The 19727-nt window shown below is 43.2% G+C and overlaps 1 protein-coding gene and 1 long non-coding RNA gene across 4 annotated transcripts; one reads left to right on the forward strand and one right to left on the reverse strand.

The window, feature by feature from the left end:
• Nucleotides 1-7438: 7438 nt before the first annotated feature.
• LOC108283053 lies at nucleotides 7439-9582 on the reverse strand. Its single transcript, XR_005195598.1, has 2 exons — nucleotides 9364-9582; nucleotides 7439-8986 (listed from the first exon to the last, which is right to left on the reverse strand). It is a non-coding gene; the product is annotated as an uncharacterized LOC108283053 (long non-coding RNA).
• ADCYAP1 (adenylate cyclase activating polypeptide 1) lies at nucleotides 9016-16825 on the forward strand. Of its 3 annotated transcripts, none has more exons than XM_017499163.2 (5): nucleotides 9016-9699; nucleotides 10035-10145; nucleotides 12329-12460; nucleotides 12922-13020; nucleotides 14139-16825. In XM_017499163.2, the coding sequence occupies exons 2-5, from the start codon at nucleotides 10036-10038 to the stop codon at nucleotides 14323-14325; spliced, it is 528 nt and encodes a 175-aa protein (XP_017354652.1). In that variant the 5' UTR covers nucleotides 9016-9699; nucleotide 10035; the 3' UTR covers nucleotides 14326-16825. The 3 variants fall into 3 exon arrangements, with proteins under 3 accessions (XP_017354652.1, XP_037584111.1, XP_037584112.1); XM_037728183.1 differs by lacking the exon at nucleotides 9016-9699 and adding an exon at nucleotides 9711-9786; XM_037728184.1 differs by lacking the exons at nucleotides 9016-9699; nucleotides 10035-10145 and adding an exon at nucleotides 11794-12153.
• The last annotated feature ends 2902 nt before the right edge of the window (nucleotides 16826-19727 follow it).

The raw sequence follows: 19727 nt of genomic DNA on the forward strand, positions 1-19727 counted from the left end.
TGACCAGGATGGTCTCGATCTCTTGACCTCGTGATCCACCCGCCTCGGCCTCCCAAAGTGCTGGGATTACAGGCTTGAGCCACCGCGCCCGGCCTGATTATCTTTTCTTTATGGATTTGTGTTCTATTTCAAAAATTTGGTTTCTTGATTTTTCATAAATGGTACCATTTCCCTCAAATTTTCATTTGTTATTTAAGTTTGTGAATTTTCTTCTAATATAAATACATGAAAAACATTTTAGTCAATTTATCAATATCTCCTTTAATGGTTTCTTTTTAACTAGCAGTCTTAAAGTTTCCTTTACAATCCTAAAATTACTGTTTTTTCTAGTACTTTTGTGGTTTTTACATTTAAGTCTTTAATCCATTTGAATATATTTAAGGATGTAGGATATGAAGTAGACACCTAAGTTCTCTCTTTTTTTTCAAATGAATAGTCAGTTGTCCCAGTATTCTATCCTTTTCATTGGGAATTATAAACTAGTATTTAGTTTTGTTTATATTTAACTACTTTATTTATTATTTTATTATTTCATCAGAATCACACTGTTTTAATTGCTACAACTTTATCACATTTTTAAAAACCTGTGAGTGCAACTTTATTTGTTAATCCTCTTTTGAAATGTTTTTGGAAATGATACTTACATGTAACCTCTGCGTCTGTTTTAAGATGTGAAGAAAAAACAAAAATGATTTTTTCTTAAATGACTGCCTTAAAACTGGTGTTCAGTTAAAAATCAAGTGCTGTTGGGGAAAACTATGCTTCCTCTCCCCTTCCTAATGATTGCAACCGTACAGCAGTTCCAGGGAGGCCAACTGGGAAGAGAAAGCATGCTAACTTTGGAAACAGCTAGTCCTAGCTTTGAAACCTGGTTTTGTCATTTGTTAACTGTGTGCTCTGGGCAGATTAATTAATCTTTAAGAATTCCAGTTTAACTGTCAATAAAAATACGGATACTAATACTAAATCTATCTCACAGGGCAATAAGAGGATTAAATGAGACAGTGTTTGCTAAGACAGAGTGTTTCATTGCCATCAAAGAAAGAGTTTAGCACATGTTAATTTCCCTTTCCTTCTACGGACCTGGGATGTTTTGTTTGTAAAACATTTTTATATACATCATCTCATTTGACTCACAAAGGTCTTGACTCACTGGTAATCATATGGTTTCAGTTCTATTGAATTATGTGATGATTTAATAAGATATGATGATGATATAATGGATATTAAATGATGAATATAGAAAATGAGTTTTTTGTTATAATTTTTTGTGCTAATATAAAAGTTTATTCAATATATTTTGTTAATTTTTAAAAATTGCAGAACAATGCAAAAGTACATTTTCATTTGTATGAAAAAACAAAGGAAGGAGAAAAACTGCACATTTGAATGTTTAGAACCAGAAAATTTTGAAAGCTACATAAGAAAACTATTCATATTGCTTTTTTCTTTCTAAAGATGATGAGTATTGATCCAGAAGAAAAATTTCTGTTTTATTATAGTTCTGCTGCTTTAATCCTTGGGAAAAAGTGTACAGTTTACATGTATTTATTTTCATTATATTTGAAACTAATTATTTAAAATTGCCTATTTACTTTTTTTATATTATAAAAAGTTCTTATATTTAAGTTCTTGGGTACATGTGCAGAATGTGCAGGTTTGTTACTTAGGTATACACGTGCTATGGTGGTTTGCTACACCCATCAACCCGTCATCTACATTAGGTATTTCTCCTAATGCTACCCCTCCCTTAGACCCTGCATCCCCCAACAGGCACTGGTGTGTGATGTTCCCCTCCCTGTATCCATGTGTTCTCATTGTTCAACTCCCACTTTTGAGTGAGAACGTGGCAGTGTTTGGTTTTCTGTTCTTGTGTCAGTTTGCTAAGAATGATGGTTTCCAGCTTTATCCATGTCCCTGCAAAGGACATGAACTCATCCTTTTTTATGGCTGCGTACTATGCCATGGTATATATGTGCCACATTTTCTTTATCCAGTCTATCACTGATGTGCATTTGGGTTGGTTCCAAGTCTCTGTTATTGTAAACAGTGCAGCAATAAACACTTGTGTGCATGTGTCTTTATAGTAGAATAATTTATAATTCTTTGGGTATATACCCAGTAATGGGATTGCTGGGTTAAATGGTATTTCTAGCTCTAGATCCTTAACGAATCACTACACTGTATTCCACAGTTATAATATTTTAAATTAATTTTTAAAAATAGAGATGAGATCTCATGATGTTGCCCAGGATAGTCTCGAACACTTGAGCTCAAGGAGTTTCTTTTAAGCACATAAATTAATTTTTAATTTTTTTAATTTTAATTTTTAGAGATTCAGGGGTATGTTCAGGCTTGTTAATAAAATCATTTTAAATAATGACTTAGGGTGGCAATAGTTTTTGCTTTTTCAACAACCTGCTATATGTAAAGAAGAATACATGGTACACTGTTGATGCACATATTTTTAGAAGCATACTTAGTTTATAAAGCAAAACCCATGAATATGTGATATGTTTGTAGTCTAATCCAGTTTCGACTGTGTTAATAGCTTTGATCCCTATTACATTAAACATGATTTTTAATTAAAAATTTAATAAGAAACTGATTTTATTCTCAGTTGAGTCACAGATTAAAGCTAATATTAAATTAGTAATTTGTATTTATAACTATCCTAGAGAAAATAAATATGCCAGCATAACATACTATGGTCATTGAGACTGTCTGGAGTCATTGAGACTTGAATTTGAGGCTCAGCATTACAATGTAGCAGCTGTGTTTAGATAAGGTACCTGAGCTCTTTTAGCCTCAATGTCTCATCTGTAAAATGGAGGTAATAATAGTGCCTACAAAGAAGTTTGTTGTGAGGGAAAGGAAATAAGTAGTCAAGCACTTAGCCCAGTAAGTGTTTATTAAACAGTTATTGCTGTTGCTGTTATACATTGGTGAGTAGCAAAACCATACAGTCCCTTTGGAAGGAAGGATTTAAAATAATTTAAAGAAATAATTGTTAAAAATTTTGAGCAGTACATTCATGACAAATGTAATAGTATTCCAAGCAGACGATAGTTAAAAAAAAATTATGCCTGTGTTTATCTGGGTAGAGACAAAGGATTATTTAAAAAGTATTTGCAGGCTGGGCATACTGGTTCATCCTCGAAATCCCTGAACTTTGGGATGCTTGATTATAGGAGTTTGTGATCAGCCTGGGAAAATAGGGAGACCATGCCTCTGCAAAATAATAACAATAATAATAATAAAAAAAATTAGCCAGGCATGATGGTGGCATGTGCCTATAATCCCAGGTTCTCAGGATACTAAGGCAGGAGTTTCACTTGAGCCCAAGAATTTTAGGTTGTTGTTGTGAGCTATGAATGCACTACTGCACTCCAGCCTGGGTGACAGAGGAAGACCTCGTCAAAAACAAACAAACAAACAAGAAACAAACAAAAACCCACGCACACAAAAAAACTGCAAAGCTATGATTACCATACACTGCTAGTAATAATGACAATAAAAAACAAAGGCTCCAAAATTATTACAAGTAAACCTATATTCACAGGTAGATAATGCCAAGTCTGAGCCCAAAGGGCAGAGGGATGCTAGGAGTTCACAGAGCAAGATCCTCTTTTGATTTTACACTCAAAGACCTTGTTTTATTTTGCATACAGATTTCCCTTTCAACATTTTCAGAAGTGGTCTCAAAACCTTATTTAAGATATTGGTTAAATATCCTAACCAATAAGATACTGGTTTCTGTCCAAGCTTTTCCTTCTGCATTTAAGCCTTATATGAGCAGAGGATTTAGATTGAAGTAGAGAGGATTTTCTTCTCCCTGGCTTTTTAGAGGAGGTGCTCTGGAAGTCTGAGGAGAATTTGGAAGACGCTACACAGTGAAGTCTGGGATATAGCTTTTTAGTACCTAGTAAACTAATGTTCAGAGAATAAGGCTTTAGTAGAGCCATATATGTAAGATATTTGGAATCGCCCAAACCTGTAGCAAAGGTTAAATCCTGGTTTCTGTTTCTTGAGTGTCTGCTTCATGTCTTAAAACAACTGGCAAACTTTCTTGGCCCTGTGAATATGCAATTCTGTTCTTAGGTTAGAGAGGGAAGCTTTACTCATGTGGTTTGGAAATGCTTCGTTTCTTAATTGTTTTCAGTGTGTGTGAAGCACTACATTTTGAAGGTCAGAGAAGTCACAATACATTATAGTTAAGCTCATCAGCTTCTTACTTCACACTGAGTTCAGAAAGGCATGATGCATGCAGTCCAGTAAGTGATGGTCATGATGTTCTGGTTCAGAACATTTGGGTTTCCCTACAGGTGTAATCGGCATGGAGTGAATCATTAGTCACTGCATTTTCTGGAAGAGTCAGAAGAGAAAATTTCAAGTGAAATGAAATACATTGTTATAATTCATTTTTGTCACTCACAGGAGAGGATGATGTTTTGCATCAGGCTTGTTCACTGAAAAAGCTTATTATAGCCTGGTTCTTATACTAAGTACTGGCTAAAAAAGAATAGAATTAGCTGGGTGTGGTGGCTCATATCTGTAATCCCAGCACTTTGGGAGGCTAAGGCGGGTGAATCACAAGGTCAGGAGTTCAAGACCAGCCTGACCAATATGGTAAAACACTGTCTCTACTAAAAATACAAAAGTTATCCGGGTGTGGTGGCAGGTGCCTGTAGTGCCAGCCACTGGGGAGGCTGAGGTAGAAGAATTGCTTCAACCTGGGAGGCAGAGGTTGCAGTGAGCTGAGATCATGCCACTGCACTCCAGCCTGGGTGACAGAGTGACTCCATCTCAAAGGAAACAAAAAAAACCAACCAACCAAACAAAAAAAAAACCAAAGAATAGAATGAGAATGTACGACTTTTCCAACCTTGATTTAGACTATTTATACATTTATACTAGGAATGTGTGAGGATGCCTTGAGCAAAAATGTCCTTTTATATGGTTGAGAAAATCGAATGTTGTAGGACATAGAGATAGTGGTGGTAAAAGGTAATGGTATAGAGGTATGTATCTAAGGAAAGAGAATGTGATGGGAAAACCCAGGGTACTATGGGTGACTGAGTTGAAAGGAAAGTAGTGGAAATATTATCCAAGTGACCAGGAGCTGCACTTCACTGGGCTGCTTAAAGGCAGAAATACATTTAACTCACCACTGATTTGCAATATGGGAGTGGAAGGTAGCAGCATGTAAAAGATGTTGAAGATTCCTATGCACGAGAGGGAAAGCCAACTTCCCAGGTAGTGTTGGTTCAAAGGCAGGAACCTGGCACATACACAATACAAACACTATAGTATTTGCTAATGTGAAGCCATCTGCAATTCAAACTCCCAGTAAATGTACTAGACATATTCCTCCTGTTTAATACAAAAAACCACTTCTTTAAAGGCTAGAGTTCTTTAAATCAAATGTTGATTCAGGGTTCAAGGATTTACCCTTCAAGAAAGGCTGGTGTGTTAGCAACCAGGAAAAACAATTTGGGGAAGTGTTAGTTTGGCTTTTAACTAGTATTTACCATTTCTAACCAAAACCTATTTTAACATCTGAAGAGGTCCATCAGGATAAAAGTTGATACATTAGGGACTTGAAATTCAGAGTATTATTCAACCATGTCCAACAAATATAGCTAAACAGTGTCTTTGGGCAGGTCAGGGCTTAGCACCGTCACCTTCAGTTGCTGTGCCTCAGGGAGGATGCTGGTTAGACCTCCCACTCTAAGATTTCCATTGTTCTTCTCACTTTCTAGCTGAACATGATTTCCATTAACATAACAATCTCATAGCCTGTAAATAAACTTTGCCAGCCTGGGAAACCTACTTTGCTGGCCTGGGAAGTCTTCTGGTGAGCACTGAGGGGAGGGAGTGGGGGCATTGGAAAGAAGACTTGAAATTCCTTTGCGTTATCTGCAAACAGACAGTTCAAACTCTTTGGTCTCTTCTTCCTCCTCCTGCCAACCCTCTTTTTCATCATTTTCAATTATATATAGGAGATTGGAAGGTTTCTCTTGTGCTCTTAACCCCACTCACCTAAAATCCCTTTGCGAGGGAAACTGGGTAAGAACAGTAAAACTGGAAGGCTCTCCTGCGCTGGTCTTGCTCTTCCCCAATTTTCCTCTAGCTCCTCCTCCCTTTCTCTCTCTCTCCTCCCACAAAAGTGCTTTAGTTGGGGGTCCCTAGGATCCACCCTCCAGCTCCTACCCTCTCCTGAAGCCAGGCTGGGATCTGCACTTGTAATTAGCATGTCTGTTCCACTGAGCCACAGTCTCCCACCTGGCCACTGCCTCAAGCCTCCTCGGTGCTAGCTGGGGCTCCCGGTCTCTCCAGCCTGGGGCTTTGGGCTAAGTGCCCTCCTCCTCCATGCTCCCCCAAAGTCGCAGACACAAATGCCTCCAGGACGCTGTGTTAATGGTTGGCTGGAGCCTCTCAAGGTCAGAATCAAAGGGGCATTTGGGGGTAGTTTTGGTCTTTGAGACTTCAGTTATCCCATATTCCCCCTACCAATAGGAAGCAGAAGGGGCCCCTACACTCTTCTAGCAGCTTCTACTTCCTCCTATCCATTGGCCTTTTTCCCTTGGCCAGGGGCTCAAAGCCAGGTTTTCATGAATAGAAAAGCTCCCCTGCTAAGAGATGTCAAACACATCCAATTAGAGACAGCCTTGAGCAACAAAAGATCGGCGGGTGGTCCTGTGGGAGTTTGATTCACCCAGGCGGCTAACGGAGGGGTTGGGTGGGTCTTTAGATTGTGTTGAGCAATAGGTGGGTCTTGAAGCTTGATTTTTTGGAGTTCAGTGACCAAGAATCTCAAGTTCTCTGTTTAGTGTTTTACTCTGGGTAATGGGTTCAGGTCTGAAGGCCTGTGATTTTTGGGTGCTGAGCCCCAAGTTCTGAGTCGAGAGTATCTAAGCTGAGAAGATCACAAGGGTCACGGCCTTATTAAGTCAGAGGCACAGTTCAGCCTCAGTTGGCCCAGGGAGCCAACAGTTAGTCATCATCCCCAGATATTTAATCGTGTTTGAGGTTTTCCCCCTTTAATAGGCCGTGAAGTCAGCAAACTCCCCACATGGTGGCTCCCTTTACTAAAGTTGAGTCGTGAATTGTACAAGGAGTCTTGGAAATTTTCAAATATCTCTACAGATTGAACTCATTTCAGAATTTGTGTGGGAGGAAAGAGTAAGGATTTTAATGGGGTTCACCTTTGACGTGAAGCAAGGTGGAAGACAGGAAAGCCGCAGTGGGGAATAGCTTTGGGTGCTTTAGTAAGAAAGACATCTCTGCTTGATTATCCGGCAGTGTTCACCGCAGGCTCTTTGTGTGCGAGCTTGCTGCAGAGGCAGAGCTGAACACGGAACATACGCATGTAAACATGCCAACAGAAATCAGCGAGCATATGTATCAGAGAAAAAGAGACACATTCCCATGTAGATGTGGTTTGAAGCTTTAGTAAAGGCAGGCAATCTGAAGCACAGCCAAGAATAAACTAAGAGGAAGCAGACAGTTTTCGGTCATTTATGGCCAGGAATAAACAAAACTTAGTTTTCTTAAGAATGAGGAAGTATTAAATCTCAAATAAGAGCGGGAACAGCATTTAGAATGAGAAATATTATATCTTGGAAAAGCATGCAGAACTAATATAGCTTATTTAAATGTTAGATCCAAATCATAGTAACAGGATACTCTCCCATTAAACTGGAATTTTCCCTAATTTTTGTGTAAGATCCAAATAATTAAAATGCACACTAATGGTTATTGATGGCTCTATTTCCTTTAAAAAATAGACTTGAGTTCTCTTACTGGAGTAGAAATATATGAATCTTCTTAAATTACCCAGGAACTTTGAAGCCTCTGGGTGGATATGGTCTTCCCTTATTGCTTCCCTCTTCCCACATCATTTTCAGTCAAAACAAATCTAATTGTTTCCAGTGCAGGGATTCCTGTTAGAAACCTTCAGCAAGCGAACTTGTACTGGGAACCTTCATGCTTTCCCAGTCTGTCTCTTTCCCAAACAGAGCTCAAGTTGTAAACAAAGTGGAAAAAGATATTTCTCACCCTCAAATTCTTAAAATTTCATTTCTTGTGGAAAGCACAATTTTACAACATCAATTTTTAGAATCTGTAAGAGCCACAGAAGGGGTGAAGGTAGCCAGTCAGTCGGTCTAGAGATCCAAAACCCAGGACTAATGGGGAACAGAATGCTTTTTCCTCAAATCCAGACAGGGATGGAGAGCATTCTCAGTATTAGGGCATTTATGGACACTACACAGGGAGAAAGGATGTATCTGAATGGTGGGGTGATTTAGGCGACGAATTGCCACGTTAATAGTACTACTGCCAAATCTTCAAATTTAGAGGCTCTGGTGAAAAATTAAACCAGTGGTAATTTTCAACGTTTGTAGCATCTGTGACGGAACTCTTCAGCACCCGGAGTCTGGACAGCTCTACAGGCCGCGCTCCGGAGGCAGCTTGAGCTCTTATCAATCTACTCATAGCAGGACTGTCAATGGCAGCCAGACTCGGGAGAGATTTACTGAAAAATCCTCAAAGACTTCCTTTTAAAAACAAACGACTTCTACATTTAATGGTCTATCTGAAAGAACATACGCAAGAAATTGGGAGATCTAAATTAAATTTATTAATAGGAGAGCTTGATGATGTTTAATTCCAGAGGCCAGAGCTCTGATTGCTGGGGCTTGATGAAAAAGTAAAGAGAAATCGTAATTACATAGTTAAAAACATAACTTTTACCATCTTCAAAATTCTACAAATCCTTTACCTGTCCTTGAGAAATGACAGGTAATAGAAAACCATCAAAATAATTGGACTTCTTAAAAATTGGATTGTATGAGTGAAAGGTGTTTATGAGAAGTCGATGACTCCGGATCTTATCATCCAAGAGGACAGCACAGAATAGTTAATATGTTCCTTGAGGGACTAGGATGCTGACGTCTTTTTCTGATACCCGATCATTACGTGACTGAAAATAAAAGGAAGTCATTTCATGAATAAAAATTGGAGCGCAACAGTGCAACAAAATATTCTGTACTTAAAGGCAACAGGCAGACAGATGTTGACAAAGAAGGCTCTCCAAAAACCGTGTTCGGATAGATTTTTGCTAACTGCACGGATAAATACGAGCAGAAGGCCGGTCAACTCTGTAACCGCCGGCAGCAGCAGCAGAAGAAGCCGCAGCTTCAGAGGCAGCCAGAGAGACCACAGGGCAGAGTAGGCGCTGCCGACCCCCGCAGCGGCCTGACCAGCGGCTCCCAGGAAGGCCGGCTAGCCACCAGCCCTCTCCCTTTCTTCTCCCTCTCCTCCCCATCTTCTCTGCCATTCCCTCTTTTTCTTAATCACCTGCTTCTTCTTCCGGGTGGACTTAACGACCACTTTGCTAGTCCGCCCTTTACCTCATCGCCCCCTCTTTATCTTTCTTCTATCTCTCTCTCTTCGCCCCCTTCTCTCCGTGTCACGCTCTCTCCTAGTTCTGCGCGTCTACAAACTTTTGAACAGAATACAAGCCTCGGCAAACAAGTCCTGCAGCTCCTCCTGCTGCTCCTGCTCGTTCCTGCGGCTTCTGCTCAGACACCGACGCCAGACGGTGATGCCTCTCGGGTTGTGACTCCAGCTCAGAAACTTGAAGGAGCCCTTTGGCCCCCGTCCTACTTGGCAGCACACCCTCTCCTGACAGCGGTAAGGGTTGAAGGATAAGGGAAAGAAAATCTTATCAAGCCGACCGACTTACTCGACCGCTGATTCTTTCGCTGGCATCGCGTCAGGGTAGTTAGTTTTCCTTCAACCAGCTCTGGCTAGTTATTGGGCTCTGGGTATATACATCTATATATTTTTCTAACTATAGCAAGCAAGAAGTGGCAGGGCGCGCGCTGGCTGTCGTTAAGTGGTGTTCAACACTGGGAGCCGGGGCTTCGCTCCGTCCCTCCCCCAGCTTCGAGAGTTTTTTTGGGGTTGGAGGGTGGAAGGCTAGGGGCTTTCTTACAGTTGTGTGCCCTCTTTCCCATCCTGCGCAGAATGACCATGTGTAGCGGAGCGAGGCTGGCCCTGCTGGTCTATGGGATAATCATGCACAGCAGCGTCTACTGCTCACCTGCCGCCGCCGGACTCCGGTTCCCTGGGATCAGGTAGGTGCTGGCTGCCCTGCCCGAGCAGGAGATGGGGCTTCCCAGTCACAGACACTTCCTCACGGTCTCCCTCCTGCAGTCCTCTGGGTCCAGACTACTAGCGTCGCCCTCTGCGACCCCAGTGCGCCCCCACCAGCCTTAGATGGACTGCGGGTCCCCATTCTAGCCGGAGGGTCTGGCAGGCTTCGCGACGGTTCGGACCCCTCCCCCAGCCAAGGGCCGCTCAGGGTCCAGGGGTAGAGCCCTTGAGCTTCCGATCGCTGGAGAAACCTCCCCTCCCCCAACCTGGCCCGCAGGACGGGGGCAGGGCACGGCCCCTGGCTTGGTTTCTTTGACCTATTCTTAGGATGAGTTAGGAGAACTTCAGCGCTGGAGCCTGGCCTGGGGTTGAGCGTTAAGCTCCCTCGGACTTTGCTTTGTTACTGCTTGTTCTTCACTATCCGGGCGGGTTCTCCCTCTCTCCTCCGCCCTTTCTCTTAATTTCATTCCAATTCTTTCCCCTGAAGAGGTTTCTTTCAAGTGATCCGTGTTCCAACTGCATTTTGAATCCCAGGCTCTCTTGGGGGGCGTGAGGGGGGAGGGTGTTGGCCCGGTGTGATTCAGGAAAAACGACTTAACAGAGGGAAGAACAAGAACGAGACTGCGAGGGAGGGGGAAAACAGACGCAAGGGAGGAGGAAGAGAAAGCCAGCAGGCAGGAAGGGCAGGGAGAGCAGCCCTGCCCGGCCCAGGATGGAGGAACCTTGGCTTTTTTCTTAAACCGGGGTTTCTAATGGGCAGGCACTGCTCAGGTTCCCGGAGGCAGCCCCAGAGTCGCTGGCCGATGTGCCGGACCTTAGAAGCGCCTTGGGCTGGGCAGGGTCCGCACTCGCGGCGACTGGGGCAGCAAGGAGCGCGCGTTCTGCAGGCGCCGCTGCCTGCCTTCTCCGAGCCGCGCCCAGGGAAATTAGCCTTGGGGGGCCGCTGACCATTTATTTGCACTGAGAGATGGGTTCTGGCTTCTGTATTAGGATTCCAGCATCTGGGCTCCAGGCAGGCAATATCCAGAAAGACCCAAAGTTCGGGATACCCCGGACAGGGCTGAGGCGCAACGCGAAGGAAAGGCTGGGTGTGGGGCGTGCGGAGGGATGTGCGTGCTTAGCCCCGGCTTCTCCAAGGATGGAGAAGAGGCGAGTGAAGTAACGAAGTACTACTCCAACCCCGCATGGAGAGTGCTACTAGCGCTGGCTGCATTCCAAGTCTCCAGGGGTCCAAAGCGAGAGGGATTTGTTTTAACCCATCTCTACCCGTCCTGTATAAAGAATAGAGGCTGTAGACGAGGGCGACTGCGAAGTCGCCAGGCACTCGCTGGCTCTCAGTACCCTGTTGAACCCCTCCTTGTGCTCCGAGGTTGAGATGGGGCCCCGCCATCGCTAACAGGTTAGCACGAACTATTCTTTTAGTGGCCTTAAAACACCCTCGTTTCACCCCCAGCTATTTTCAAATTCCCGTGTGCCTGGCACTTTCTCCGGGCGAGAGGCACCGGAGGGCGCGGACAAAACACAGTCTGAGCCGCCGCCAAACCCGCTAAGTTTAGGGGCATCTATTATTCATGTTCCTGCCAGATCCTCTCCTGCCCAAAATAGAAACCGAGGTTCTCCGTGACCTACATCTGCGCGGGGAAGGGCTCCCCTGGGCTCGGAGGCTGGGGTGGGGGTGGCTGCGGAGTTGGCCGCCTCACACCCCATCCTCTCCTTTGCTTTCTGGGCCTCCCCGTTTGGGTCTTCGCGTTGTTCAGCGCCTAGTCTCGTAGGACCTTTCTCGTCCCCGCCCGTTGCTACTTTGGGGAGGCTCGGACGCCAGGCGGGGAGGGGGGCGGTCCTTTTCAGTAGCCAGGTTTGCGCGATCGGCGGAGACGCCTCTGTTTCCTGAAAAGTGCTTGTTGAGGCCTTGGCCCTGCAGGAAGACACTGCAGTGGCACCCGCGAGAGGAGGGGTCGGCGAGCCGCCTGGCGGGGTAGGAATGGTTGGGTATGTTTCCCTTCTCCTTACCTCTGCTCCCACCTCCCGTCCTGGGAGAAAAGACAATTTTTCCTGGAAGACTTTACCAACTGTGAATATCAGTGAGATCCCATTTATTTTGGTCCTCGCAGAGCTGGGGAGGGACTTGTACTGACCACTCCTTCTGTCCCCGGCCACCCCGCAGGCCAGAGGAAGAGGCGTACAACGAGGACGGAACCCCGCTGCAAGATTTCTACGACTTGGAGCCTCCGGGCGCAGGGAGCCCCGCCTCCGCTCTGCGCGACGCTTTCGCGCTGTACTACCCGGTGGAGAGCAGGTGAGATTCGCGCGGCCTCGCGCACACCCGCGGCTGGGCGCTCCAGACGGCGGTGGCGGGAGGGGTAGTGTGGTGACCCACCGAGGATTTTTTTTCCCCGTTACCTCAATCCTCTCCCTGGCCATATTCTATTGCAGCTGCAGAAAATTAGCCGCGGGCGGGTCTTTGTGGACCTCAGGGCCGCATGGGGACCGAGGGGGCTGTGGCCCAAAGAGTGGCAGTGAGTGGCGTCAAGGAGCCCACACTCCACATCTGCCATTCCTCCAGCCAGGACTAACTCCCGATCCTATCAGTCACTCTCGGGATCATCCCGGGAGTTGTTCTCGAGTTCTGTGCCTCTGGAGGTTTCTCTGTCAACCTCTCTGACTGCCGAGGGGGCGCGCACACCCAACAGGGGGGTCTCTAGCCCAGTTGGGGGCAGAATCAGTGACCCAGGGCCGCGCACTTTGCCTCCCGGTTAGAGATGTCGTCCACGGGATTCTTAACAAGGCCTACCGCAAAGTGCTGGACCAGCTGTCCGCCAGGAAGTACCTGCAGTCGCTCGTGGCCAAGGGCGTGGGGTAAGATTTGTGGAAGGGTTAACCCGTGCAAGGTGGCTCTCGCGCGCCGGGGTGGGTGCCTGAGCGGGGCGCGCGCTGGGAGGGCGGCGCGGCTTCCGCGGCCGTGTGTGCACGTGGGGCCCAGGGTGAGTCTGTGCCCCAGGATCTGGGGTGGGTACCGGCCGAGGGTCGCCGGTGAGGTTTTGAAGTGGCACCTTAAATTTGCCCAGAGAGCTCTGGAAGAGGGAAAAAGGGAACGCGTGCCAGGGTGTTTGATCCGTTTTGAATGAAAGGAAAGAGAAACCAAACCAAACCTCTCAGTCATTCAAAACCTTCAAGCTTCCAGGGAGTTTTTGCTGTAATTTCCTCTAAGCATTATTATTATTATTTTTTTTTTTGGGCGGAGGGAAGGGGAAAGGGGTGTTTGTATTTACTGAAAATTCAAATCGAAAAAATAAATCGCCAAATTTGGACACTTAGGAAACCAAAGAGTTTTTGCTCACGCCAGGCAAACCGAGAGCATAGGGCTTGCGTGAAGGGTATCGCAGCAGAAGGCAACATTTTAATAAAGCCCATGGGAAAACAGATTACATTTTCGCTGTGAATAATTCATGCAGTGAATAATATAAGCCTGTCGACTTATATTACTATCACGTTTTTCAACTTGGCGTGAGGAGGGAGAGGAGTGGTCATGTTTGACTAGGAATTGCAAGATCGATGCAAACTCCAGGGCAGCAGCCAGCCTGGCGTATTGAGGGTTCTCTGGTTATTTTCTCTGTACGTCGAAGGAGATGAAGAGTGAGGACAATTTAGCGCAAACGCACGGATGGTCAGATCTCAAGGGGCAGCGTTGGGAGAAGGGTTAGGCTTAAAACACGTGTCGTCTGCCTGGATCTTATCCCGGGCCCCTTCTGCAGGGTTTCGTGCCAGGAAATCCTGGCGAGGGAGGGAGGCATTGAGGGGCTTCGATTTCAGCCCTCCCTACGACAGCTTCCTGGCAGAGGGAGGCGGTGAGGTGGGCAGTGCGAGCCCCAGGCCGTCCCCAAGGCTCCGCGTGGGAAGGGGCCCGCCTGCTCCCCGCAGCGATTGAACCTTTGTCTCCCGCCCCGCCACCCTCTTCCCGACCCCTTTGCTTGCAGTGGGAGCCTAGGCGGCGCGGAGGACGACGCGGAGCCGCTCTCCAAGCGCCACTCGGACGGAATCTTCACGGACAGCTACAGTCGCTACAGGAAACAAATGGCTGTCAAGAAATACTTGGCGGCCGTTCTAGGGAAAAGGTATAAACAAAGGGTTAAAAACAAAGGACGCCGAATAGCGTATTTGTAGCGCTGAGTTACCAGCTACCCTGTGTATACAGCCCCGACGCAATGAAAAGTCCTTCTCCAACTGACTGAATAGTTATCGCTCATGTGTTCTATCCAAACATGTATTTATGTAATGAAGTAAAGCCATTAAATGAATATTTTGATAATAATATTGTTTTTCTTTTTACAAAGCACTAGAGAATGCACAGATATACTTTGTGGACCAATTATTGATATATATTATAAATATATATAAAGAATATATATGTATAGAAGTATAGAGAGCAGTTCATACAAAGCGTGCACAAGGATTGAAAATTCGCCTGAGCTGTTTATGTTTTTATAAAAAGAAATAGAAAAATAGACAATCATTGTTTTGAATATTACTCCTATTTTTGTAAACTGGAATTAAAAGGATAGTATTTTTATCCACGACAGGCCTGAAGATATTAATACTGACCATTTGCTACTGTACATAAACAACGATGCCCTGCTCCAGGGAGATTTTGGGGAATGATTTGGAGAATTGCTGAAGGGCATTCTATTTCAGTGAGCCTCTGGGGCAGGCTGCTTCTATACCAGCCTAACTCAACTGGGCACTGTGCCCCTGGTTGGGTGGCAATTCCAATATTTCTGCTTTCTTTGATTCTCCTTTTATGTGTAGTTGTCTCTCTTCAGACTCAGCCCAGAAGAAAATTCTCCTGATAAAACAACAGCTCGATCCAAATTGTGCTTCTCCTCAGAATCCACACCACACCCTGGGGGAAGAGTTGAGGAACTGTACAGAAAAGGGAGCCTTCAATAGACTGCTCTCTTTTCTGTACTTCCTGAATTGCCAGGGAACCTAGTATCCCCAAATTAGGGCAATTGGAACAAAGTGAAGGAAATAGAGGTAGATTGGAAGTGGCAGAGCATCAGGCTGTAGGAGGAGGACCCTGGAAAGGGACTGGTTCTAGGCTGCCCCAGGTCTGGGAAGCTGAGGGCAAGTCCAGTCCCAAATGGTCCTGACTGAGTTTGGGCGCTGGGTATTGGAAATGGATGCAAAGTACAATGTGTTTTTCTCCAGTGCTGTCCATGCTTCTCATCTTGTGAAATGGCCAGGATCCTCCCCTTTGAAACCTGCTCTGTAGGAGCCACCCCTTTCCTTTGTGGTTTTTATGGAGACCTCTCCTTCCTACCCTCCTGCACTGTTTAAGTACTGTTTACCATTTTTCATTCACTTCTCTTAAACTTGTGAAGCTTTTCACCTTTTTTTTTGGTTTGATGCAGGCACTTATTGTAAAGTTTAGGAACCCCTGTGTAGCTACTAATAAGTAATTATGCACTAAATATGAACCCGTTGTTTCTTGTTTATTGAGTTTGTAGGTAAAATGTATTTTTCTACATTATTGCTTATTGCTTAGTAAAATTTATTTCATAAAACCAACCTTTGTCATATTAGAATGTGTAGTGTTCACATGTTGCTCAGTTTTGCTAACTGATAAATCATTTAAACCTCTTCTTCATATGTATGAGTAGTATCTTATATCTGTGTTCAAGAGTGAGGTAAGCAAGCTCCAGCAGACCCTAAGAATCTATCCTTGTATCCTTTCTTTGGCTAAAGAAAGCATGTCTGTTTCCTGTCAATTCTTTGAACATATAGAGTAATCTTTATAAACAAAAGAACCTTCACCCAGCAACCAGATCAAGCAGCAACAGACAAACCAGCGAACCAGTCTCCCAAATTTCAGGCACAAGTTTTTGTTTTCTTTAAAAGATGAAGAAGAAGAAAAAAAGAACAAGAAAAGATTAAACATTAGCTTGTAAAGTTTAAAGGACCTTTCCTTTTCCTTTTCCTTTACGGATTTGATCAGTATGAAGTCATAAATCAAAGAAAACAGAATTGGATTTGCATTCCCAGGCGGGATGGATGCTGCCAGGAGATCACATTGCAAATAGCGAAAACAGAGGCATTCAATCTATGCCTGAGTCCTGTGTATAGGATCAATCTTCCTTTAATTCTGCAGTCTCCTCAGGCAATGTGACATGGGATGCAGTTTGCAGCTTTAGTGCCTTTCTTCGCCTTTTAAATTGCCACGAATCACAGATGGCTATTTAGTGGCCCTACAATGCTGCAACACATCAGCTTGCATTTTAGTCTTAATTATTTGTTTCTTGGATAATGGGCAGAGTATTCTGTATTTGTGTCAGCTGTTAGTGGTGAAATAGGGCTCTAGTTAACCTTTTATTTATGAAGTCTAATTTAGTGTTCCCGTGGCTAGTTGCAAGCATTTCACAGTGATCACCCAGTTTAATCTTTTGTATACTTTTTAGAAATGCCAGGAGCCTTACTAAACTGAAGCAGATTTATGATATAGTGATCATTTAGGTAGATGTTAGTCTTGAAGCTCTTATTTTGTGTGCAACTGATTATAAAAAATCTTAACCAAGTATTATTACACACATGATATCTATAACTAGGACTTTGATAACTGTTATATAAAGTGTGTAAAATTTGTATGAATAAATTTTTGTAAACAATGCAACTTGGTCTAATGTTTGGAAAAAAAGACATTCAGGAAATAACTACTTTAAAATCTCTTAAAGTATTATATTTCTTTAGCAACCATAAGATTTATTTTTTATATCTGAAATATTTATTTAAGAAACCTTGAATTTTCATGAACTGTGCTTTAATACTTGCTGGGCTACTGGATTCTGCTAAAAATTTAAAGTAGCTACTCAGATGGAGATGCCTAAGAAGATTTTAAGCTCATAAACAGGCATGATGTTGCAACATTATAAAACACACAATTTAGATTAATTTCCAACCCCTAGTGTGTATGTACATTGCTCAACATTCAGAAAGTTACTAGGCAGCAGTGGGAGACAATACTGGAGCATTAGCTACACATCTAAAATAGCAATCTAACACTGTTCTTTTATTTTTTTATTTTAGCAGCTGGGTCTCTCTATGTTGCCCAGGCTGGTCTGAGTCTCACTCAATCAATCCTCCACCTCAGCCTCCCAAAATGCTGAGATTACAGGCATGGACCACCATGCCCAGCCTAAAATGGGGATCTAACATTGGTCTTATACATAACTCTGCAGACTAAACTGGTCTTGATAAAATTTCATATAAAATGATCTAAATAATCAGATTTGGAGGTTTTAAAATGTGTTTAGAGACATACAAACAACTGTCTCAGATTAACATGCTTTAGGTAGAAGGAACATGAACATGAGTAAGTAGAGAGTTAATTAGATACCTTTAAAAGAAAATGTATTTGAAACCCAGGACAAAACACAAAAAGTCATGTGTGGGTTATATGCTTTCTTAGTTCATATTTACAAACTTTAGAGCAAAGCTTTGGTATGAAATTCCCTCAAATTCCCTAGTGGTGTGTGTTTTCATGCTGTTGACTATTTCTGGCTTAGAAAATGTATAGAAAGTCACATAAGTGACATATCATTTAATTTAAAATGCCAGGGCTTCATCCTAAAAATTAATGGGCTCAATTAGTAAATCAACAAAGATGTCACAATAGAATTAAAGGATAAGTGAAGATTCTAAAATTATCTTCAGAATTTAGCTCAGTGTTTGAGGCTCAGAATCAAATAAGGAGGAGCCCACAGTCTAGAAATCCCATTTGTAGTCAATGAAAAAATGAATCTAGTACAGTTCATATTTACATTGGATTTTATTGGGTAAGGAGCTTTTCTTCTCCATCTTTAACTGCCCCTTCTTATCCTTGAAGACACTAGAGTGATAAATGGAAAAAGGAAGAAGAATAATTTATTTGGTTGGGGCTAGGCTTATGACTTGTCAAGAACGTAAAAATAAACCCCAGACTTGACTGACTTCAAATGAAGTTCATGTATTTAGTAACTTGCTGTATTATCTTCTGTGATAACTCAAATTACAGCTTTTAAAAGGAAGACTTGATCTATTTGGGTATGCAAGAAGCCGTAACAGGTGCCTTAATGCTGTTAGGATTGGGAACACACTGATTCAGTACAATATACACTTACTGAATACCTGAAATCGGCTACCACACTGGTCGAGAGAGCTTGACTAACACCTGGGAGCTCAGGTAGTATTTTTTTCAGAGTGTTTTTCTGAAATGGGATCAACTGGGGGGGCTTAATAATGTAAATTGTAGGGCTGTGCCAGATGCAGTGAATCTGCATTTTAAATAAATACTTGAGATTACTGTGCACTAACATTTGAGACTGCCTAGACTTAGAACTGGTGACATATGTAGGCATATCTATGTGCTGGGCTGAATTTTTTTTCATTTTAAATAGGCAACCACTCACGTTACCTGCACACAGTAATAAATACATCACTATGCCATATTCTTCCAAGATGGTCATTAAGTGCTTTGACAATTGCAGTATTTCCTTTAGGTCACTAAAACCACTAGTTAGCATTATTTTACTTGTACAGTCTGGTTGGACCTCTCCTACAAGAGCTTGTGGAAAGAGAGTGATACACTAAGTTGGGTCCAAAATATTCAATCACAGGACTAAGAGATTACTGCCATAATGAAGAGAACTTGTGCAGCTAGCTGACCATAACTCTGGGGATCCAGAAGTCAACTTTCAATTGCATTATATCCCAATTTGGTTTGAATATATTTATCACTCCCCAACTGTTTACAAGATGACTTCCCTTTGATGGCTCACTATAACCTTTAACCCAGCCCTACTGTTCACACGATCACAAGATTGGAACCCAAGAACAAGTCATTCCTCTTCTCTTCTGTTGCCATACTTTTTTGTAGAAGGGAGATGCCAGCTGCCCCTGCTGCTGCAGATTGCATCACTGCTGGATTCTTACGCTGGTTTGTAGTTGGATTCTTACACTGATTTGTAGTCTGGTCATTTCTCTTGCAACCATATAGTTTTAGCTCCATCTTAGTATCATGTCCCTCTGATCAGATGTTCCGGAGTAGCCTCCATTGTCAAAAGGTTTAAGGTAATCAGTAGTCAATTTTCCCCTGTGTTCTTCAACATGATCTTTCCTCTTTTTTTTTTGTTTTGAGACAAGGTCTTACTCTGTCACTCAGGCTATCGGCTCATTGAAACCTTCACCTCCCGGGTTCAAGAGATTGTCCTGCCTCAGCCTCCCTAGTAGCTGGGATTACAGGTGCCCACAATGTGCCCAGCTAATTTTTGTAGTGTTAGTGGAGACTAGATTTCACCATGTTGGCCAGGCTGGTCTTGAACTCCTGACCTCAGGTGATCCACCCGCCTCGGCCTCCCAAAGTGCTGAGATTACAGGCTTGAGTCACCATGTCTGACCATTTTTTTTTTTGAGATGGAGTTTCACTCTTTTATATATATATATATAATATATATAAAAAATATATAATATATTTATTTTATATATTATATAATATTTATAATATATATTATATATTATATAATATTTATATAATA

The sequence above is a fragment of the Cebus imitator genome, unplaced genomic scaffold (genome assembly GCF_001604975.1).
Source record: "Cebus imitator isolate Cc_AM_T3 unplaced genomic scaffold, Cebus_imitator-1.0 Scaffold12, whole genome shotgun sequence".
In the NCBI taxonomy this organism is placed as follows: Eukaryota; Metazoa; Chordata; class Mammalia; order Primates; family Cebidae; genus Cebus; species Cebus imitator.

Bases quoted from the DNA above. Each gene is read 5' to 3' on its own strand.
- ADCYAP1 (XM_017499163.2), top strand. From the start codon at position 10,036: ATGACCATGTGTAGCGGAGCGAGGCTGGCCCTGCTGGTCTATGGGATA. The intron at 10,146-12,328 runs GTAGGTGCTGGC...GCCACCCCGCAG, and splicing joins CTCCGGTTCCCTGGGATCAG to GCCAGAGGAAGAGGCGTACA. The intron at 13,021-14,138 runs GTAAGATTTGTG...CTTTGCTTGCAG, and splicing joins CTCGTGGCCAAGGGCGTGGG to TGGGAGCCTAGGCGGCGCGG.